Source organism: Typopeltis vanoorti, chromosome 9 (assembly GCF_054136105.1).
Source record: "Typopeltis vanoorti isolate ZY-2024b chromosome 9, IOZ_Tvanoo_1.0, whole genome shotgun sequence".
Taxonomy (NCBI): Eukaryota; Metazoa; Arthropoda; class Arachnida; order Uropygi; family Thelyphonidae; genus Typopeltis; species Typopeltis vanoorti.
In genome coordinates, this window is record NC_143557.1 from 144,533,476 (window position 1) to 144,557,963 (window position 24,488).

At 39.3% G+C, this 24,488-nt stretch overlaps 1 protein-coding gene across 3 annotated transcripts in view; it reads right to left on the reverse strand.

Annotated features, from left to right (window-relative positions):
• Positions 1-5,434: 5,434 nt before the first annotated feature.
• The window catches only part of LOC150103654 (QRFP-like peptide receptor), an 88,993-nt gene continuing 69,939 nt past the window's right edge, over positions 5,435-24,488 (reverse strand). For 2 of the 3 annotated variants that reach the window (XM_090397807.1, XM_090397805.1), the window contains 3 exons: positions 13,736-13,834; positions 11,132-11,294; positions 5,435-7,180 (listed from right to left, as the gene is read on the reverse strand). In XM_090397807.1, the coding sequence (XP_090253933.1) occupies positions 7,137-7,180; positions 11,132-11,294; positions 13,736-13,834 (306 nt within the window). In that variant the 3' untranslated portion in view covers positions 5,435-7,136. The remainder of the gene's footprint in view (positions 7,181-11,131; positions 11,295-13,735; positions 13,835-24,488) is intronic. The other variant, XM_090397806.1, reaches the window with a different exon arrangement.

The following is a 24,488-nucleotide window of genomic DNA, read 5'->3' on the forward strand; positions in this document are numbered from 1 at the left end:
ACCATCAGAATTCCTTCGAAGCTAACTTTAAGGAATTCTGATTGCTGAGGGCAAAGGGGGTGAAAAGAAGAGAATAAATGATTGGATTGCTGAGTGATCATCCTGAAAGGGCACGTGTGTGCGTGTGTGTGTGTGTAGCGGGGGGTTTGTATCTATGATTCAGACAGAAAATGTGCAGTGACCGAGGTGGCAATGGACGTAGATACAAACTTAAAACATTATTAATTATCAATATGAAACAGTCAGAGGTTGGATGAGACATCGGCCCGTGGATTACTAGAGTTTGGCAGGCGTTTTATTCAAGTCTCAGCACAGGTAGGATCTGAAAAGATTAGAATGAGGGTCTGTTACAGAAGGGTCAGCCTCGAACTGAGGTGGCCAAAGATTTTGAATAAGTTGACAAAGTCGGAATTGTGGAGCGTGGAAACGAATTTGATACTCTGCTGGAGACATCACGACTCGGTGAAGAAGTGGACTCTCGAGTGTGCTTTGTATTGCTCGTGAGTCTGAGGATCAATTTTCTCCTAACATGCGCTCCACGACATTCCTTTCTGCAACTCTTTCTTAATGATGATACTCATCCATTCAGCTCTCTTAACTATTCCTCGATCATTTTCTATGTTCTTTCTTAAGTCATGACACTTCTGCAAGCTACCTCATGAGCCGATCATAATTGACAGCTTGGTAATTCCGCATGTGACCCTTCTTAATTGAAAATTAATCACCCTTTCACCACTTAAGACCTCGTGATGCCATTTGGAGACAAAGCACGGAGAATTTTGCGAGTTATGGGAAAATCCTCTCATGTTATCACAAAACTCAAAACTCTGGAACAAGGGGTCCTCTTCACATCACGTGTACTCTTTAGGTAATTCTCTCTCTCTCTCTTAGTAGCTGCATAAATTCTATTTCATTTTTTCCTCCTACAGCGTCCGTGATTAAATGTCTGATGATAATTTCTCGTCCTTTGTATCCCCACACCTGTAGTAGCAGCTGTTGTATAATTTGAACTTTTTCACGCCAGATGGCCTCAAAATACATTTTATGCCTGAAGCTTTATGCTTGTTGGTTGTAGTTTTTCTACTGGTCATCAAGAATATCCTTCTTCTTCTCTATCCTATTCGCGTTCCTTCCTGTTGTGGATTATACATCATCACCACCATCATGCCTGTCAAGGATTTAGGCCCAGCGTGGCCTGTTTCCTTCCCGCCTATTTCCTAGAAGTCATCGTTGAATCTCTTAAGAGGACGTCCTGGTTTTCCTAATGGTTTATAATTTAATACTTGTTTTGTTAATCATTCTGTTTTTTTTTTCTTTCAACGTGTTCCATCCATTTATGTTTATATTTTTTCTATTACTAATTATTGGTTTAATTCTTTCATAATTTCTTCGTTTCTTTTGTGATCAAATAGGGTATACTTTGCAGTCATTTCTGCTGTTATTAATCTTTGTTTGTCTTTTTGTTTTATTGTCCAGATTTCGCTTCCATACATTAAGACCGGTAAGGCTAATGTATTGTATACTTTTAGCCTGGTTTGTTTTTGAACTAGGTTTGGTTTAAATATAGAGTTAATTACTCCTGTTATTTTTAAATATTTTGCAATTTTTAGGTTTATCTTTTTCATATGTGATCGTACATCCTAGGTACTTAAATGAATTCATCTGCTCTAAGATCTTGTTATCTATTACTATTTTAGTTCTTGCTGGATCTTGTCCTTTAAAGGCCATCGTTTTTGATTTTTCTGTTTGTATTATTATTCCTCAAGAATAATAATATTCTTGAGGAATATTATTATTCTTGAGGAATAATAATATTCAAGAATAATAATATTTGGAATGATAACCATAATCTTTGGATATCTCATTTAGATCTAAAATAGCTTTTTGCAAGTTATCTTCAGAATTTGTAATTATTATTTGGTCGTCTGCAAAGAGGAGAGTGTTTAAGTTAACTGTAGGTGAAAGTTTAATTCCTTGATGTAAATTTTTACTCCATTTTATTATTATTTCATTTAAGTAGATATTAAAAAGTGTTGCTGAGAGGGGACATCCCTGTCGGACTCCTTGGTTTATCTCTCTCGTATACGATAGCTCGTGAGTTAATCTCATTTGTATTTGATTATTTTCATATATACTTGTGACAGCTTTTAGGATATTATTTGGTATTTGTCTTTCTTTTAATATGTTAAATAATATGTTTCTTTTAACTTTGTCAAATGCTTTTTCGAAGTCAATAAATGCAATATGTGTTTCAAAATTGTATTCTCTTCTTTTCTCTATTATTAATTTTAGGCAAAAGGCTGGGTCTATACATGATCGTCCTTTTCTAAATCCATTCTGCACTTCTAAAATAAAGTTTTCGGAATATTTCAGTATGTTTGTTATTTAAAAGCGATAAACAATGTGAGACTGAAGGAGTGTTAATTCATGGCGACTCGAAGTCCTTTTTGCGAATTCCGAGAAGAGACTCGTGTAAACTAATTTCATGTTTCACGCACTTATGCAACGTAAGCCACAATCTTTCGTCGGCCAAGCGCATGCCCGTGACGGGTGTCATAGAAACGATAACGGTATTCATATATTTCAGAAGCACTGACTCATGCGACATGCGATTAATGTGTTGCATGAGTCAGTCAGTAGTTTTGCCTGTGCGAGTATTGTTGGAATGAGAGCTTCGTTGCACGTTTGAGTGTGTGCTAAAATACGCACAGTTTTTGCAATTTTTGCCACTATGATGAAACTTCTGAAAAGATTAATACAAAAACCAGTGGTCGTGGCCGTTTTTGGTCAGCTGTAATGTTGTCCTCTTCACGTCATCGACGAGGCTTTGCGTATCTTTTAGAACAGTCGCAAACGAATCCGGATCAGTTGGCGACCCGTGTGGGCCTTTTTTCCTGGTGTTATCGATTTATTTTTCGTCGTTCAAATGGTAAAATGGAAGGAACTGCACACTACGGGTCTCTGACGTATGATTCGAATGCGCTTTTCACTTCTCTGGACGTTTAATCGGTGACAATTCCTGCCCACGGCGCCATTTTCCAGTCGTTGGAAACTTCCGGAGTTTGTAGTACTTTCGTGATATGCAAATGAAGCCAAGTTCGCCGGAATCTCGATGACCACAGTGGGAAACATGTTGTCACGCGGCTGCAGTGGTATTTCTGCTTCGTCCCGTGATGTAGCATAGGAAATTGAATGCGCACTTCATTAAAATCGCCGTGCTTATTCGCAAAGTGCGCGTAGCACTCCAATGCTACTGACGCGCAGAATTACCCCCCTTATCGCCAATGGTCTTTTTTTTTGTGTTTGTTTTTGTTTTTTCGCGCTCGTGGCAGGGCTTAGAAACAAGCAAAATATCGACACTCAGCAGACCGATCCGAACCTTTAAAAAGGCTTTCTTAAGTGGCCGCATTTGGTGAGTAATAACAATAATAAGTTTCAATTGTGTAACGTATTTGATTCCCATTCTAATGGATATGTGCAAGTGCGTGGTTTATTTATTTATCCGTTTTTCTTTTCTAGAGTAAGCAGCGCACATATTTTGGATGTTTTGGTAATCGTGTGGACGTTTCTTTAATACGCCAAGAACGCACAAGGGTCCTATTTCTTGCCATATGTTCACAGACGAAGACAGATGAAAACTTGTCTCGCATTTGCGCACACTCTGTAGAATCCGCTTTAAAAGCTGGGAGGAAGTGACCGATCGACATCCTCTTGTTATTGATCGGTCACTTCCTCGGCTCCGTAGTTCAATCGTATAGACGAAGCTCTTTGGTCGGAAAGACCTCGGTTCGATTCCCGTCCATGACGTGAGGAATCTTTATCTGGTCTCTCCCCAGAACAGGCAAACGGGCATCGCGAACACACACACAGGTCTACAGTCATAAAACATATACTGAATCCCACATTAGCAGGGCTCCACCCGTCCTAAGGGACGGGGGAGGAAAGGGGAAACACCAAACGAAATGAAATAAGACTACACTGCAAACAGACATTCTTGAAATTATTTTCGCATTCGTGGAAACGAAAAGTACTTTGGAATTAAACTTTTCTTTTATTATTCATCGATGTCTTTTTCTGGGGAAATGGACCAACTATTCCATGAATATTCTAGTAATACGAGGGTGGTCTGAAAAGTTCTCGGCCTAACAAAGAAAAAACGAATTTATAATTTCAAAATTATTTTTGTTTTTCAACATTATCTCCCTTAAGACTAATACATTTATTCCAGCGATGCTGCAGGGCCATTATCCCGTCCCCTGTAGTGGTTCTCAGTAAGATCTGCAAAATATCCCTCTACAGCTGCAATCACCTCTTTGATTCGAAGGAAAAAGCTGACCAGCAAGGAAGAGTTTTAGTTTTGAGAAGAGACAGAAGTCAGAGGGAGCCAAATCTGGGGAATAGGGTGGATGGTCCAACAATTCATAGCGCAGATCCCTTAATTTTCCCATCGCCAAAACAACTTTGGGGACAGGTGCATTGTACTGATGAAAGATGATTTTTTTCTTCTGCAAACCGGGTATTTTTTCACGAATTTTTCGTCTAGTCTGGTTAAAAGATCGGAATAATATTCCCTGGTTATAGTTTTTCCCTTTTCAAGATAATTAATAAACAAAACGCCTTTAGCATCCTAAAACACCAATGCCATAACCTTTCCTGCTGATGGAACCGACTTTGTCTTCTTTGGCGCTGAACAACCTGCTTCTGTCCACTGTTTTGACTGCTGTTTGGATTCTGGTGTGTAATGGTGAATCCAAGTCTCATCCATAGTAATCAATCGACACAGAAAATCAGTTTTATTCTTGTTAAAATGCTCCAAGCACTGTTCAGAGATTTTTATGTGAGTGCGTTTTTGATTTTCTGTCGCACGTCTTCCGCAAAGCTTTTTCATTTGCAATTCTTCATTCCAAATATATCGTACACGTTCTTTTGAAATGCCTATAGTCTCAGCTATTTCACACACTTTGACTTGCTGGTCATCCAATACCATATCGTGCACTTGATCAATGATTTCTGGTGTTGTTACACTTTTTGGACATCCTTCGCGTGGATCATCTTCAAGGCTGGTACGGCCACGTTTACACTCGGTAGCCCATTTCTTAATTTTCGAAAACGAAGGAGAAGTGTGCCCGTGAACTTTTATGAACTTCGAATGAATTACTTTTGGCGTTAAACCTTCTTTTTCAAAGAATTTTATAACCGCACGATACTCAATTTTATCCATTTCAAGGGATACAAACAACACGTTTGCTTCAGACAGCTGTATAAAACAAACTACTTGATAGAATGACTTGCAATTCCACCTGGATGCTTATGACAGATGTAACAACTTAGGGAAAAAAAAATCTTCGATAGTTTTGCCATTTATGGTCGAGGACGAGAACTTTTCAGACCAACCTCGTAAATGCTCCTCGAAAGAAAGCACACAACACTGTAATTCCAAAATATATTTTATTAACGTAAATGTTTCTTATAACACTGGGATTGATGAAATATTCGGTGGTTGTGGTCGTGTTAAAATGACATTTTAACAGGTTGACTAGTGAGTAACTTGAACCGGTAAAGAATTTAAAATACAATACATCATAACACTTCTGAAGCTCTGTGCGACGTAGCTCAACAGTAGAAATTTTCGAGAAAAATCGTGTGTTATTTATGAGTGAAGAAATAAATTATAACACGTTCCAAAATATTGAAAGCAAAGAACGGAGTCGATTAGCGCGCGCGCGCGCGAGCGCACACACACACACACACACTAAAGGAAAGGAAAGGGGTTAATACAGAGGGGTTAATAATGTGCTTGGCAAAAATTATCAGCTGGAGGAGGAGATTTCTAATTAACAGGCAGAATACAATCTGTTTAGGGGGAATGTTAGGAGGATCATTCTGCCTGCGACAATCAGTGGAAAGAGAGCAAACAAGAATGAATGGGATCCGTCGGTTGCATCGCTCATGATGAGGAAGCAGAAAAGTAATGGAGACTGACACGATTGGGTTTGATATCACAAGGAACTCGGCATTGTGTTGAAACACACTGGAACAGGTTGGACATTGACGTGGAAGTTGTCTCGTGTAAACCAGGCTGTGGAATTCCGCTTGTAATCACGTGGTCCCAAAATAATCTAAAATTCTGCCTCACATCCTGATTGGACTGTTATGACGTCATCTGTATTGTCATCGGGTCAAAAGAAAGGTCTGATCGTTAATGAAGGTGCTTTCCTGTTCGTCGATCCAGTAATTAATGGCTCGTGGATCGCACGTGTTTACTAATAGCAAAGGAGAATCCGCACCGAAAGATACTTCGGAGAATTTTTCCAAGGTGATTCACCTTCCCATGTGCACAAGGTGCGGGATACAAAGTTGAGACATTCCTCTGCTTTTCAGACGATGTCACAATTGACATTCCTTAACGGGAGTCGTAAGACTTTGCTAAGGTATACTTGAAAAAACGAAAAGATGTCCAACCAGAAAGAAGAATTTTCTAGTGCGATGGACAAACCTGGCAGGATAATCCAGGTCCCTTGTTCAGAATTAATTTTCACAAGACTGCAAAAATATTGCATAATTAGACGATTTTTCCATTCTTCGAGAAACGTTTATTTCTAGAGATGTAAGAATTGTCAGAGCCACAGAAGTCTGACGTCCAGTTGCATTGGGATTCTCTCAGATCTTCATTCCAGTGACTCGTAATGATTTTCATTCAACCGCTGTGAACTTCGAAAATCCGTTTGCCGTCACGAGTAAAACACAGACCCTCGGGAATTACGTGAGAGTTGAACCGAACCAGAAGGAACGAAAGAAGAGAATGAAATGAAAAAAATGAACGAACGACTCGCGTGAGTGGCAAAATTGAATTTAAGGAATTTCAGGAAATCGGGGATTGGCTGCCGAAAACCGGGGGAATCCCCAAGGGACACGAGCTGTCCATCCACCTTCGAAAAGACCTGGATGCACTTTTGAAGGCAGTTCGTGATTTCTTCTTACTCTCCACTAACCAGTTTGTGAGGACACAAACGTGTGATGATCGTGCAGCTAAACAGAATCTTCATCTGATTCGCATCCGAAGAGAAACACACACGTCAGACGTCCTTCTGAAAGTTCTGCGCACCCCACTGCCTGCGGAGTCAGCGAAACCCACTTCAAACGGCGGTGGTGGTGGTCGTCCGTGTGTTCGTCGAGGAACCTGCAAAGATTAACACATTTGAAAGATTGATTTTTTTCTTTCTTAATTTTAAATAAGCGAGTTAATTTTTTTTCATTCAAAAAGAAATGTGTGCTAAATCTAATTTTAGGTAATTCTGCTAAAAACCTCGAAGTCCCGTACAACCGCCTAAAATTCAGCTTAATAGAAATTCCTTCTATTTTGAAGTTCACTCCCTCCGCACATTACATCCGAGCACCCCCCCCCTCTTATTACGCCTGATTCATTCATTCATCAACAAAATGAATGCGAAAACGTTAATTGAACACCACCGTTCTTGTTTTTTCGAATTTGAATTTCGCTTGAAGCAACCCGGGTTCGAAGTGTGTTATGAACATGCTAGGAACCTTCACAAGGGTAGTTTTCAAAGGAGGGTGGTTCAGCTTGTCTCAAAACGGATGTGGAAAGTTTTTCCCTCGATAAAGACTTAAGATCCCTCAAAAGAGAGAAAGTGGTCAGAACAGCACGCGCAGTTAGCAGACCTCAAAGCAAATTAGATTTGGGCGAAACTGGATCTGAAACAAAACTTCATTGCTGACGTATTCTGTTTCTCAGTTGCACGCAAGAACTGTCGGTCCCCTTCTCATCCTACCGCACGTAAGTCTGGGCAAAGTCAATGCCGTCTGTCTTCGATAACCAGCCACTGAAATGTCTTGAGCTGCGGAAGGCGTCAAATCGCACTTTTCTTAACTCCTCAACAAAACTAAAACCTGCAAGTTAGCGTGGAAATGCTGTGTACCCTCAAGCCAAATCTCCGCCGTTTCCAGTGTGTAATTATTACTGCGCTTCTCACGAGTAGCGAAACGCTTCCCCAACTCAGATGTTTCCTCCAAACCAAAATGTCACGCTTCAAAGTGAGAGGATGCCATATTGCAGGCCCTCAGCAAATTGGGGACATTCCGGGTCACCAGTCAGTGATACCACACTGAGATGGAAGCGCACGGAGTCAACTTGAAGTGCCACTCGCAGTGGACGACTCACTGAACGTGCCGTAGGTTGCTACGAAGGATAATATATAAAAACCGCCATTCGTTGACCGACACCTTGAATGCGGAGTTCCAGGCATCGAGTGGAACACGAATCTCCACAAAAACATTCCGAACCGAGGCTCACAACATGGCAGACCCGCAATACGCAAGCCCCACATCACCAGAACCCACATGCACTTCAGCGGTGCAGAGAGCGTGTATAATGGGATGGGAAGCCTGTTTATGGAGAGACAAATCGTGCTACACCCCCGTACCGAGCAGGTGTGGCGGATGCCTCAACTATGAAATTCGGAGGTGGCATCGTAATGGTATGGTCCTGTTTTTCCTGGTTTGGCCTCTGTTTTGGCGTCACGAACATTGAACCTTCTGAACAACGCGATGTTTCTTACTTTGTGACATTTCTACTGAACTTGGCTCTTTCAGCAAGACGGTGTGACGCGCATTAAAGCTGCTACAGTAACTGCGCGGTTGGTAGACATGAACGTCACCTCACTTGACTGGCTTCCCCAGAGCCCTGATCTCAACCCTATTGAATATCTGTGGGATGAACTGGAGCATCTGGTGAGGTCAAGGGACGTCTGCCTCACTAGTCCGGGACCTCGTTATTTGCCTACAAGAAGAATGGTCCAAAATTGTCGCTGCTTGTGGAAGTTATTCCCCGTAGGATTGCTGCAATCATTGCAGCGAAAGGAGGTGCTCCATCTTATGCGGTGGGCACCAGGGCTGTCTGTTTGTTCCTCAAACTGTGATGTCATTCGGCTTCTTTCCAAGCAGTGTATCAGCTGTAAGAAACAGGAGATCAACCTTAGTGCGAAATGAAACCGCACTCATGAAATACTTGAACCGACGTCTGCAGATTGTTTTAAGCTTCTTTCTTTTCTCAGGCTTAAGCGACACAAAGTGATCGAGAATGGGTTGAATACGATCCCTAACATGGCAGGCGAAATACAAAAATTACAATCTCTTTTGAAGGTGAGAACCTTCTCCGAAATACAGCGGACCGAAATATTCTACGTGACCACATTTTAAAAGCGCTTTGTGTGTGTGTGTGCGGGGGGGGGATTCTGATTATTTGACAAAATCCCTTTAATATACGAGTGTTGAATTTAATGTCGAATATTTAATATCGCCCACCCACGATGTAAATCTGTAGAAATTAGTGGATTAAGGATTCGTTTATTTTATTAATTTTGATTGTTTTTATCTGGTCCGGGAGCCCAAACGTGGAAGTTTTTCAAGCCACTTCAGGGCTCCAATAAGCAAGGCAGTGGTCTCACACCGGGCGATGAAATTCATCTCCCACCTAAATACTCTCACGAACATCCATTCCCACGGCGGGATTCGAACCCACAGCCAGTTGGTCGGATAATGGGTACAGAAACCACTTGTTGGAATATCAAAACAATGTCTACCTTTGTTTCCTTGCTATAGCAAGCCTTTTGACTCTGTAAAACTGTGGAATGTGTTAAGAACAATGGGAGTCCCAGAGCATTTCATTATCCTTCAAGGAATCATTATTATGAACAAGAAGCTACTGTCCGAACAGATCTTGGAGAAACTGAGTATTTCACTATAGGTAAAGGGGTGCGACAAGGATGCATTTTATCTCCGTATCTGTTTAACTTCTACAACGAATACATTTTAAGAATGGCAAAGCTGGAGGAGTCTTCAGTTGGGTTTAAAATTGGGGGAAGAAACATTAATAATTTGAGGTATGCAGATGATACCACCTTGCTAGCAGAATGCAAAGAAGATTTGAAGGAACTTATTATGAAAGTTAAAGAAGAACGTGCTAAATATGGTCTTAAACTTAACCTCAAAAATACAAAAGTTATGGCAACGTGTGAACTTAATGATTTTGAAGTAGATGGGGAGAAAATGGAAGCAATTAACAATTTTGTGCTCCTAGGATCCCGAATTGATAAAGATGGTTATTGTACTGAAGAAGTTAGAAGATTATTACTCGGAAAGAAAGCAATGAAAAATTTAAGCAAGATCTTTAAAGATATTAGCCTCGCAACAAAAATCAGAATCGTGAAAGCAATGGGATTCCTTGTGGGGCTGTATGGATGTGAAATTGGACCCTGAGAAAGAGTGAAAGAAGGAAGATAGATGCATTTGAAATATGGGTTTGTAGACGCTTACTAAGAATACCATGGACTGCAAAGCAAACCAATAAATCAGTGAGAGACAGAATAAAGCCAGATTGCTCCCTCGAAGCTATCATCGTCATCCAAAAATTGTCATACATATTACGAGCAATGACAGCCTGGAGAAGATGATGATGCTTGCTAAAGTTGATGGAAGCAGGAGAAGAGGAGGACCAAGAATTATATGGGTGGATGGAGTTAAAGAAGCAACTGGAGTGCGCTTGGATGTTCTGAAAGACATCGTCAGGGACAGATCGGAATGGAGAATGTATGTTCATAGAGTCACCAGGAATCGAAAACGACTCGATGGAAGATAACAACAACGAAACCGTTTGTTGAACCTAGCCGGCGAAGACACTTTTTTTTCTTTTAAATCTCTATAATAGCGGTATTATAGAAAAAATTGCTCTATGATATCAGCAACAAAAATCTCCAGGTAAAGAAATCCTTAGTCCGTCCAAGACCGTACTATAAATTTAAAACCTTTCGCGAATGGGAGTTTGAAAAAAAATTATAAAAATAAATTTTAAAAAAAACTTCGCAAATAACACTGCAATCTATCGTGTCTGTAGCGAAATAACTTGCGTTTTCGATTTACTTTATGTGCGTGAATACAAAATATAAAATAGGCAAGTGAAATAAAATATGTTCCGCTTGTTTTCAAACGTGTCCCGTGCGTCATCACATTCGAGAAACGGTTGTTTTTATTTCCTAAACAGGTTATTGAATTGAACATTTTATTCTTAGAATTTCTTAAGAAGACGGACGCAAACATGGGGTAGGGAATTACTTACGTGTTCCGATGATCGCTACCTGCGGGAATCTGCACTTCAACACCATGCACATGCTTTGTCTGAAGTCTTCGTTAAAAGCCGGGTAGATGATGGGATTGAGGGCGCTGTTGGCGTACGTCGAGTAGATCACGAAATGCGTGAATTCCACGAGCCAGTCGGGCAGCTGCGAGCACACAAAAACATAATTCATTGCAATGACACAAATTTAACTTTCTTCAACAATTTGCATACTGCGACTCGAACCCTCACACACACACACACACACACACACACACACACACACACACACACACACAAAGATATATTTATGCAACAGACTAACCATCTTATCCTAAAATTAGGGTTATGAACGCCAACTGAGTAGGTCGTGTGCTTTTCAGCGACTTGTAAGGACAGCAGGTTATTATTAGTAGCAGATATTTGTCTGGACTGTTGTTGAACTTTATTTGTACAGGGCGGCCACGAAGAAGTTTAAAATAAGTAGGTTTTCATAATTAATAAAAACACATCCGGGTTCGGTATTTCATTATGACAAAAAAGCATAAAATAATTAATAAATAAAAAACGTCATTAAATGTTTATATCCCTTCGTGACTTATGGGCCACCATGGATTATATCCATTTATTTTTAAATAAAACGTCCAATGCAGGCAGCTGTTCGCGGCCTGCTTCTACTCCTCCTTCAGAAGTGAGAGTCTGTAAATGTGGCCTGTTAATAAACCGACTGCATTTGCAACCATTCCTGTTGGTTACAGTACGCATACCAAGTTTACCATCTCTGTCTCTTCCCTTCCGTCTGTTACAGACGGGTTGGGTCTCCTCCTAATGAGGAGTCACGGCGAAATAATGCAGTCGGTACGCCAGTCCTCTGCTGCATCCCTAATGGAAATATTCATGACTGTATCCGTGTGTGTTCACGGGGCCGGTTTGCCTGCTTGCAGGATGAAAAATCCCAGGTAAATTGGGGGTTTTCATCATGGAGTTTACCATACGTTCCTTTAACCCCCCCTAAAAAAATCTTTTTATGACGATAATATCTCTAATAGCAATCACTTCAATGCTTGATTATTGCAGCAGCTATCAATCTGCCACATGCAGTCTATAATTCACTCTCCTGTATTGAATTTATCAATATTATTTTAAGCAATATAATATCTTAAACTAGTGGGTGTTATTTTTAGAATGACTTGCAGAACACGTGCCTCGTGCTCAACCAGCAATAGTGTTCTGGTCGGTAATCAAATTTACTGGGTGCAACTTCTCTCTTATATTTCATCTCGCATCCAGATGGCGCGAAGAACTATGCTGCCGTCATTCTCAAAGAACATGACCTCTCGTTCTACGAACAGCAGCTTAGTTCACGTGTGCCCTGGTCTTTTGCCAGAAAGGAAAGTTTTTTGCATCCATTTTTTGAGTGGACTAAATATAGGCGTGCTTAGCTAGCCGAATCGATACTGAAAGATAAGCGCGTCTCTCTTTAGTTCATTGTCATAAAAGAGGATGAAACCGTCATGAAAATGTGAAGTTAATCTCAATTCGTTTAAAAATTATGGAGAGGATCATTAACAATTTCTTCACTACCCGAAGACCACCCACCGTTTATTTGGTAATCACCAGCACGGATCTCTCCATTCCCGTTCCACAGCAGATCTTCCAACCAACCTTTGCTGGAAGATTTCCAGAACATTTGATGGAGTCCAGCAAACAAGCCTTCTTCTCAAACTGCCATCTTTATGTCCCCCCCCACCTGGTAGTTAACTGCATCCCATGGTAGATGGTTTCTTCTCTTCAGTGATTTTCTAACAAAGCTGTAGGGCCGTCCATGCTCTTCCTCCCACATATACGACCTCTCGCTGCGAGTACTCTGTTCACATGATAAATGCGGGGCAAACGTTGCCCTGTCCACCCATTACAAGCGCTTCTGCATTCTTAAACACTCATTTTCTTGCTGTTCATGATAATAATCTTGTTAACTTGAATGCTCCGACAACCCACAAACAATTCCATCTTCTTTCTCGCACGAGAGAATTCACTACACGTTTAATAATACCAAGATCTCAAGATACTTCTTGGCGTGATACACCCCTGTTTAGTCTTTCTTAACACAAACCCCTCACATTCAGTCTCCTTGGTCTTAAAAAAGAAACCCTCGTGTCCTCCTCTTTTTTTATTCAGCTGTTATACGAGTAAATAGTATGCACAATTTCTGGAATCTCCCTTTTCGTCCACCCTTTTTGCATTTTCATTCTCACATACGAAGAAACGTGCTGAATTGAAGGGAGGATGAATAAAAAAGCACTGCTCTGTGGACAAACTCGTGTGTTTATTTTTTATATCGAAAACTACGAATTTCGCTGATGTAAGAATACTTTTACCTGAGTCCAAATTTTACCAAATATTTGACGTTTCAAGAGAAGTGTAAAAGTCGTCGTTAGAGCAATGCTGACAATGAAGATTATGAATGGAATGGGATTCTGCTTATGTGCTATTGGATACCTCGTGACAGGTTTATTTGGAATTATATAAAGCTTACGAATTGATCAGTTGACGACACGTCATTTTAATTTGTTAACAGAGTATTTGTAAATGGCTTGCAAATATTACCGCTCCTGGGAGGGATCCAAACTGGGAGTACAACATGAGCACTTGCAGAGGCATCCACAGGATGAATACGATTAGAACGACGCCCACCATCTTCACCACCTGAAAACAGACAAAAAACGGCTTCGTTAGTGCACGCATGCCATTCGCACGATAATCCACGTGAGATATTTTCACTACACAATTTGCAGACGCGTTTCCAAATATGAGGAAGAATACAAAGTTCAACCGAAGAAGGGACTTTCCCTGTCTCTGAGGTCGAAAGAAGAACGAGTCGTGCGTCTTCGAATCTCTCTTTAGATGCGAAGAACATTTCTTAGAACTTTTCAAACAGAAGGAGAGTTAGCCGGTCTCATACCGGGTTCAAGGGTTGTTTTATTTCGGAAGCTCGGGTTTTTCATTCCCCAAAACGGACACGCTGACCAGAGAACACATAACAGACTTCGTCGAGCTCTTTCAATCACAGGCTCTAAACAACCCGGAAGCATTTCTTTCACTCTCGTGTGTTAAATCAGTTTCTTCGAGTTCTGCTCGCGAACTGGATTCTCAAAATGCTCTGCTGATGTTCTTCGTCATAAAATAAAAATAAATCACATTCCTGCTATTTCATTAATACGTTAAAAGCTTATTTAATTTCCCGCTTTCTCGGATCTCCTTTTTTCCATTTAAGCCATTTTGAAAAACGAGTCGAGAAGTGTGATCCACAAGCGCGTGTGTTCAAACGCAAGCAAAATCGATTGCTCGAAGAACCGCGACTGAAGCACGGAACTGGCGAAGTGGTTGCGATGTCCGTAAACAGCTTTTGATTGCTGCTTCAGGCGACTGAAGGTCGGAGGGAAGCGATTTGATTTTCTTATTTATGGAGATGCAGATGAAAGAAGACTTCTGTTCCCGTTTAAGACGAGCTTCCAAGTTCGTTTGAATTCTTAAATGAATAAATCGTCGAATAAATCATCGGCTTCATTTCTTTTCATTGCAGGAAAAAAAGAATTGCGAAATTGATTCTTTCTTTGCTTTGTTTTTTCCCCACATTCGAGAAGAAATAAGAAAATAATTCCGTGGAGGGATGGGGGTGGAAGCGCTGGTTGTTTTAGTGGGCGAAAGAGAAGACGTCATCAGAGCAGCCAAGAATCCTGCTCGCGATGGACTCTTTCTGTTTATTCTTGGCGGAGGTGTGTGTTTGAGCACATGTGACGTGTTCCTACGAGTAGACGGGGCATGTTACGATCCACGAAAGATCGATGGGAGGAGAATTAAAGACCAACAGAACACAGAGTTAGAATTGATCATGACAGAGAGAGAGAGAGAAAGAGAGAGAGCGAGAGAGAGAGAGAGGAACTCTTTTTATGTGCTTCACAGAGAAGGCAGTTGGGAGTTGAGCGACATTGTTTCTCTCCCCCCCCCCCAAGAAAACGAAGCCAATTTTAGCTCAATATTTAAGTTGACTACTTGACCCACTTTCGGTTCTGTTTCCAGAGGCATAAATGTGCGTGTTAGTTAATTTTGAGAATTTGGCGGAAAGACATCAAAGGTCATACTTCGCAAGGTCACAGGTCACAACAGTGGATAGGGTAAACGGTTAGTAAAACATGATGGAAGTTTTTTCACTTGGCTATGCTACCATTTATATATTTGGTGTAATCCAAGTGTACGACCTTAGTAGTACCACCTCTGAGTCTTGCTCCCACTGATGAGACCTCAATAAAGGTCGAAACCGGTCTGGGTAGTCGCCCGTCCCTTAATGCATAGCATTAATTATACATGTCCGCAAGGAGATGTGCTTTGCATTATGGGAGACTAAGACAAATGATGAGAGCTTAGTCCACCTTTGCCACGAGTTGCCTCAGTCCTGAAGATACTTCAGGCGCAAACTTTGTTTGCTTACAAAAAGGATAAAACCCAATATATAATTGGTTAGAAGAACAATCACAAACATCCCTGTCCCTGGCGGATTCGAACCCACAGCCTCTAGGATGGAGAGCAGATACTCTGACCACTCAGCCAGCGTGTGTGTGTGTGTTATCATTTTCGGGCTGCAGCAATGCCAAGTGATATATTGGGTTTATAGCACGAGCAAAATTTTTCTTTTGAAGCCACCTTCACATTTTCTGTGGGTTTTAAGTAAATTCTGTTAAGGAACATACTGACGATACATAAGGGTTGCATCAAAGTTCCAGGAGTCGAAAGTACTTTCTCCTCCCACCAACAGGGGGGGAGAAGAGGGTACTGTCGTGAAATATTTATAAAATGGATTGTAAATAAAATGCATTGCCTCTGGCAAAGGCAATGACGTGGAAACAGTTGACGCATTTGAGTGAAGGTATGATGAGCGTGTGACAGTGGGATCTCTCGCGATGACAGGCCCCACTGTCTCTTGACGTCATGGAGGTGTGATGATGATGATAATAATAATAATAATAAATTAAATAATTTTGGAGGATTTTTTCTATTGTTAATGGATTAAAACCTTTTTAAAATTTAAATGAAATATAAATAAATATAAAATAAAAAGACAGAAGAATTTTACTCATCTGCAATTGTTTTTGATTATTGTTTAGTAAACCAACGTACTGCTGAAAAAATTAAATTTGGATCGATTGCGATAATTTGAAAATAAAGTAATCCACTCATTCAAACATAAGAAGAGTTCAAATAATATTCACTCGCAACGAGTGTTGAGTAGTTACATATTCACACGTGACGTCATCATTTTGAAACTTCCGTACCTCACTGGGTTTTTTTGGGAGGGGGGGGTGAAGCCTTCTGCTAAGAGAAGTATGCAGCAACACCTCACCATGGAGGTGCTGGAAACCAGATCTGACACGGAATAGGGTAGTTAACTTTTTTCTGCGGTCTCCCATAATGTATATTTGTGTGTGTGTGTGTGTGTGTGTGTGTGTGTGTGTGTGTGTGTGTGTGTGTGTGTGTGTGTGTGTGTGCGTGTGTGTGTGTGTGTGTGTGTGTGTGTGTGTGTGTGTGTGTGTGTGTGTGTGTGTGTGTGTGTGTGTGTGTGTGTGTGTGTGTGTGTGTGTTCTAGCTTGTTTGAGGGATGAAAAAGGTCTTCCACCTCCGTATGAGACCGGCTAACTCATGTTCAGTTGAAAAGTCTTGATGAAGTTCATCGTTTTCTAGACTGGATTCGAATCGAAGTCTTTGGACTTCGTCTGTGCCGTCGGAAGCACGGAATCTTTAATGTGGTCTGCTTGAGTGTTAAAATGTCTCGTTAGCGGACAGGATTTTAGAACAATAAAATTGGTCTGGTGACAAACCGGCGATTTGTGCAAGTTGAATGACGAGTCTGCATTTGCAGATAGAGTAAATATATATAAATAAATAAAAGATGTGCTGTTTAGAAACATTGATTACTTGAAGTAAATTAAACGAAGGAATAAGAGAAGCCTCTTTTAATATATTTTACCTTTTTAATAAGTTTAAACACTCTCAGGGGACCCTGTAACCCCTAGAGAACGCGTCCCCTGGGTGGCGGATAGGGGAGCCCACCATGTGTGTGTGTGTGTGTGTGTGTATATATATATATGGTGGGGTGGTCCGAATATACTGAATAAGGACTCGTGGACCAACAGGGCCATAAGGGCAATCATCTTGATTGTAAGGGAAGCGGCACTCCCATGGACCCCTAGCTGGATCTATCCTCTCCTTCTTCTACTTTGAGGAAGACCCACTTACTTTAATCTTTCCTATAAGGCCTTATCAGCCAACTCTTCTTACTTTATGATGCTTCTGCTATTAGAGTACTCGAAGGCCATGGGGTCTTTTCATTTCTGGCCTTACAACTATGCCCTCTCTATAAACCTTACTATATTTCTTCTATAATCTACTCTTTCCCCTTCATTATACCCTATTCCTCCTATGGGTTTAAATTCGGAAGAAGGCTAGTTCAGAAGCCTTAAGGTAGCAGCCCTACCACTGAACTATTCCATCGTCAGGCTAGTCCCCTGACATGGAGGAACATAATCCTACTTGTAAACTGACAGAAAAAGATAATCGGATTGAATCTATGGGAAACGAAACGACCCTGGAATGGAAAAGGGAAAACGAAAATGGAAACGACAAAATATAATACACATAGCAAACTGGAATGTAAGAGGAATAGCATACAAAGATATAGAATTAGACCGATTACTAAATGAAAGAAACAAAAAAGAAATTAAAAGGAACTATGAGAACTGAAAATTTTAATGTGATATACAGTGGAGTCGACAGAGACCAAAGAGCACAAGCAGGAGTCATGATTTGGATTCATAACTCCCTTTCCAAACAGTTAACACATTATAAATTATGGAATGAAAGAATAATAGAAGCTAGAATAAAAATAGATACAGGCCATTTAACAATAATTGGTTTATATGCCCCAGAAGAAGGAAGAGAACAGGATAATATGGATTTTTATAATCAGCTACAAAACATATATAATAAAATAAATAAAAATGACTACATAATTTTAGCAGGAGACTTAAATGCAAGCATTGGAAACACGAAAATTAATAAAAATATAGGAATACATGGAAAACACACTCTAAACAGAAATGGTAAAAAATTGACTGACTTTGTAGTTTATAATAACCTAAAAATAATGAATTCATTCTATAAACATAAAGACATACATAAATATACTTCGGCAGCAAGAGGATGGAAATCAATATTAGATTACTTCATATTAAATTAAAAGACATCAACATTTTCACTAGATGTTAGAGTTCATCGAGGATATGAAATAAGCAGTGACCACTTCCTTGTTAAAATAAAGTTAAGATTACCACCTAAATGGCTACAAGTAACAAGAACAGAAAGAAAAATTGAAACATTTGTTTATAAAACTAGACTATTGAATGACACAAATGTACAATGGCTATATGAACAAAGAATTAACCAGTATCTAGATAAAATAAAACAAAATGAAGAAATAGAAATAGAATGGCTTAATATAAAAACGATACTAAATGCAGCAGCAAATAAAAGCTTAGGAAAGACCAAAAAATTCAATAAAAGGAAAAAACTGAAGATCTGGGATGATACAATCAAAGAAATAATCAAAAAGAAAAAAGAAGCCTATCACAAATGGTTAAGCAGTAAAAGATTAGAAGATGAAATAGAATATAAAAGAATAAGAGCCATAGCTAAAAGAGAAGTCAGAAAAAGACAGAGAATCATGGAATAAATTTGTTTCTAATTTAGAACATGATTTATATAAAATAAGACCCAGTGTATATAAGATTTTGAAACACCTAAATGCAGATACCAAAGAAAACATAAAATTAAACACTGAATTGAAATTAGAAGAATTTCTAAATTACTACACAGAATTGTTGACAGACGAATATTTTAAAAAAGACAACTGGCAAACAATTAACGAAAATGAAAAGGAAATAACTGAAGAAGAATTAGAAATCAGCCTGAAAGAAACAAGAAACGGAAAATCACCTGGAGAAGATAAGCTAGGTTAAGAACTATATAAATACGCAGGAACAATATTCAAAGGAAGACTCTTATTATTTTTAAATAAAATTTACTCAACTGGTATCCCCCCAATAGAATGGAAAAAAGCAACTGTGATTCCTATCTTTAAGAAAGGTAATAGAGATGACCCTAAAAACTACAGAGGTATCAGTATACTAAATTCATGTTACAAAATATACAGCAGAATCTTAAATAACAAACTAATGAAATATTCCGAAAACTTTATTCTAGAGGTACAGAATGGATTTAGAAAAGGACGATCATGTATTGACCCAGCCTTTTGCCTAAAATTAATAGTAGAGAAAAGAATAGAATATAATTTAGAAACACATATTGCATTTATTGACTTCGAAAAAGCATTTGACAAAGTTAAAAGAAACATATTATTTAACATATTAAAAGAAAGACAAAAACCAAATAATATCCTAAAAGCTATCATAAGTATATATGAAAATAATCAAATACAAATAAGATTAAATCACGAGCTATCATATACGAGAGAGATAACCCAAGGGGTCCGACAGGGATGTCCCCTTTCAGAAATTCTTTTTAATATCTACTTAAATGAAATAATAATAAAATGGAGTAAAAATTTACATCAAGGAATTAAACTTTCACCTACAGTTAACTTAAACACTCTCCTCTTTGCCGACGACCAAATAATAATTATAAATTCTGAAGATAACTTACAGAAAGCTATTTTAGATCTAAATAAGATATCCAAAGATTATTGTATGATAATATCAACGGAAAAATCAAAAATTATGCCCTTTAAAGGACAAGATCCAGCAAGAACTAAAATAGTAATAGATAACAAGATCTTAGAACAGGTGAAGTCATTTAACTACCTAGGATGTACGATCACATATGAAAATGAAAAAGATATAAACATAAAAATTGCAAAATATTTAAAAATAACAGGAGTAATTAACTCTATATTTAAACCAAACCTAGTTCAAAAACAAACCAGGCTAAAAGTATACAATACATTAGCCGTACCCCGGTCTTAATGTATGGAAGCGAAATCTGGACAATAAACCAAAAAGACAAACAAAGATTAATAACAGCAGAAATGAAGTTTATGAGAAAAACTGCAAAGTATACCCTATTTGATCACAAAAGAAACGAAGAAATTATGAAAGAATTAAACCAAGAACCAGTAATAGAAAAAATTAAAAAATATAAACATAAATGGATGGAACACGTTCAAAGAATGAAAACAGAAAGATTACCAAAACAAGCCTTAAAGTACAAGCCATTAGGAAAAAGAAAACCAGGACGTCCTCTTAAACGGTTCAACGATGACTTCTAAGGTAGGAACAGGCCATACTAGGCCTAAATCCTTGATGCGTATGATGATGATGAATAAGTTTAATCACCGGGAAATTTCTTTTAAACTCATAGATTGCAGACGACGAACTCTAACCCCGAGCCCGAAGATTCTGATTTGCTTTAATTACAGTTTTCATCAAAGCACTCGCTATCCTTGACACCTACTGCGAAGTGTTGGATGCCGTGAAAGCCCGCGCAGATATTGACCGAGAGGTTGGCGCATCCGCTCTCCGTCCAACAGGCTGTGGGTACGAATCGTGCGGTGGGCAAGGATGTTTCTCGTTGTCCATCGCCGGTGTAAGACCACCACCCCTGCTTACTGGGGGTCTCTGAAGTGGCTTGAAAAGGTTCCACGTTCGGTCTCAAGAGCAGGGCTTCCGAAACATGTAAAAAAAAATATCATTTTTTTAAAAATAATTTAAAATCCCAGTAGTGCACTGACACAGCATTGTTTACAACTTTTCGTGCATCACATGAAAAATTTTGGAATCACGTGTTAATTATCCGTTAGATATCTACCATATTCTAATCTGGGGGTGGGGAGTGAGAGGGGGTTTGCTCAAAGAGAATTGACACCGATGCAAACCGACAGTTAAAAACACCATCGGGGCACTGAACCCATTGAGAGGCCCTAAATTACACTTCGTTAAGTCTGTTGGAAGTGTTTAGCTTTCCAAGGCATAACAAAATGAAAATCGATGCTTATTCTCCTTTCATTTAGTATTTTCATCTGTTTCGGTTCTCTTCTTTTAAAACTATGAAAAATGCAATAATCTCTGTCTTACTAGTGAGCTTTCGCTGTAATGAAGGTTTCCGACCTCGGCATCAAGCATCTCTTCCAACATTTCAACGTGATTGGATGCACCCGAAGTCTGCAATGTTTCTGTTTTAATCTCCGCCCCTCCGTGTTTGTTCGCATTGCCGATCTCATTATTCCGGACTGTGACTTCGTCTTTTTTTAAACAGACATGTTGTTGCACTCGTTTCAGCCTCGTTTCGATTTCTTCAGACACGCAAAAGAGGACGAAACCATTTCAACAAAACGTTCCTTCTCTTTCAGTTTTTTTTTTTTTTTTTCGTACACTGTATAGACCGTAATGAGGTTCGAGTAGCGAAGCCTTCTTCGTCCAGTCCGGAAATAGTTCTGCGCGGAGGTTGTGCAATCTGAACGCGAATATTTTTATCCCCGTTATTGGCGGACGGTTAAAAATATGCTTTTCCGTATCGACTTTGACACGCGTGTAGCCCTTAAACGAGCAACGCCCTGAATAACTTTTTCTTTTCTGCGTTTTCGGCGCGTAAACGTGGAACAGCAAAGCCGAATCAGACTCCATCAACACACTTCAGTCTGTTAAATCATTCAACTGTGATTGCGATTGACGAGCGGGACACAACAGCTCCTTTATTAACCGATTTTAAACACACACACACACACTCTCTCTCTCCCTCTCTCTCTCTCTCTCTCTCTTGCAGTGATATTATAGTCAGAGGAGAGCTAAAGGGAGGCACAAATGCACAACTTCACTGTGGAGCCTCTCTCGACGACGTGTCAAAAGCATTTATTTTCCGACCGACGGACTTCAACAGCAAGACAATCACGTATTTATTGAACATTGAGGAGAGCCAACTCAATTCGAATCACAGTCCTGGCTTAAGGAAAAAAGGCAATACATAATAATCAAATTCCTGCCATGTATCCTCAAGGGATGTACAGGATATGACAGTACTACATGAAAAAATTACATCATTACTAACTTCCTATCTACAATTTTCCTCCAAATCAGTCTGTTACTTGTCAAGACTCCAGCATAATCAGATCTTATATTTCTATCATCTAAGGCACTTTGTACCGTATCAATCCACCTATATCTTGGTCTTCCTCTGGGTCGTTTTCCTGCCAACCTGGTAGAGAACACTTGTTTTGCTAATCATTCTTCAGCGATTCTGTTTAAGTGACCATACCACCTGAGATTAGCTCTGCTAATGCATTCTTGGATGCTGACAATGTCAAGTTCTTTCCTAATATCCTCGTTTTTAATATGATATTGCCATTGATGCCATCAGTTCACGCCTATAATCTTTCTCAGGACTCTCATATCTGCGGTCTCTAGTCTTTGGTTCAGTGTTTTACTTCTGACCCAGCTCTCAGATCCATAAGTTAAAACTGGTTTGAACACTGTCTTGTATACAGCTAATTTAGTGTTCCGACTAATTTCTTTCTTATTCCATATGAATTTATTCAATTGACTTCCCACCATACCAGCTTTGCTGATTCTGTTGTCTTCTTCTATATTTAATTTACCATCTTCAGTAAAAATCGTGCCTAAGTAGCTGAACTGTTTTACTTGTTATATGGTTTCTTCATTCACAATGCAGTTGATATTTTCAACTTCTGCCTATTTTCATTGTCTTTGACTTTTTGCTGCTGATCTTCATACCATATCTACTACAACAGTTATTCAATTTAGTCAGAGAATCTTGTAGACTTGTAGCGGATTTATTTAGAAGTATAACATCATCCGCATAAAGCAAAGAGCTGACATTAACATCTCCAATTTTGATATCATGTTTAATACCACTTTCCTTCATAATGTGATCCATATGGATAATGAATAACAGAGGGGATAATGTACATCCTTGTCTCACACCAGATTTAACATTAAACCATCTTCCTGTACTTCCTTCAATTCTAACTGCTGACTTACAACTCAAATAAAGACTAAGTATTGCTTGATATAATGCCCCATTGACATCATATAACTGCAGCGTATTGAATAGTTTCACTCTTGGCACCTTGTCGTATGCCTTTTCCAGATCGACAAAACTTAAATACAGATCTTTGTTATATTCCCATGCTTTCTCTACTATTTGCCGTAAAGTGAAGATCTGATCCTGACAGCCTCTATTTGGCCTGAATCCAGCTTGTTCTTCACCAAGCTTTTCTTCCACAATTCTTCTCAACCGTTTCTCAAGTATACTTGCATAGATCTTGCCAGGAACACTCAGTAGGGAAATACCTCTGTAATTCTCACATGCAGTTTTATTTCCCTTTTTATATATGGGTACTATGAGAGCTCTACTCCAATCATCTGGAATTCGTCCCTCTGTCCAGGCCTACTGAACCATGCAGTGCGGCCATTGTAAGACTGTTATACCTCCCTACTTGATATGTATTCTTGAGTGCATGCTTGGTCATTTGTTTTTTACCACTGTACTGTCATCACTGCTTGTTTCATTTAGCAATTTTTGAAGTAATTACTCCATACTTCAAGGATATTTTTCTTCCGTTTTCATGTCACCTTTATCATCTCTAACTCCTTTTACAGCACTCTTTCCTTCATTTCTAAGCTTCTTCAACAACTTCCAGAATATCGTACTACGTTCTTGATATTTATTTTTTGTTCTTACCAAAGTCTTCCCATGGCTATTGTTTAGCTAGTTTTACACAGTGTTTAGTTTTCTTACATTTGTCTCTGTATTTCTAACAGCATAATTTGACTTATTTGCCAGGAACTTTTGATATGTTTTCTGCTTTTCCTTCACTGCCTCTTTAACTTCCTCTGTCCACCATGGAGTTCTGATTTTTTTATCCTTGCAGACAACCTCACCACATGCTTCTCTAGCTGAATCAATCAGGGTTTTCTTCAAGGCTTGCCACTGAATCTCCAAGGTTTGGTTCCTGTTCTCAAACTCTTTCATTTTTTCTTCAATAATCTTTGTGTATTTTAGTCTACAGCTCACATCTGGGATCTCCTCAACTTTTATTCGCTTTAAAACTTTCTTACGTGTTATTCTTTTCAATATGAAATTCAATTTTATCCTGCTCAAGACTAAATAGTGATCACTTCCAATTTCAAATCCTCTGTACACTCTGGTGTCCTTCACCAGAGAGAAAAGATCACTATCAACAATAATATAGTCAAGGAGACTTTCTTATTCCTTGCCT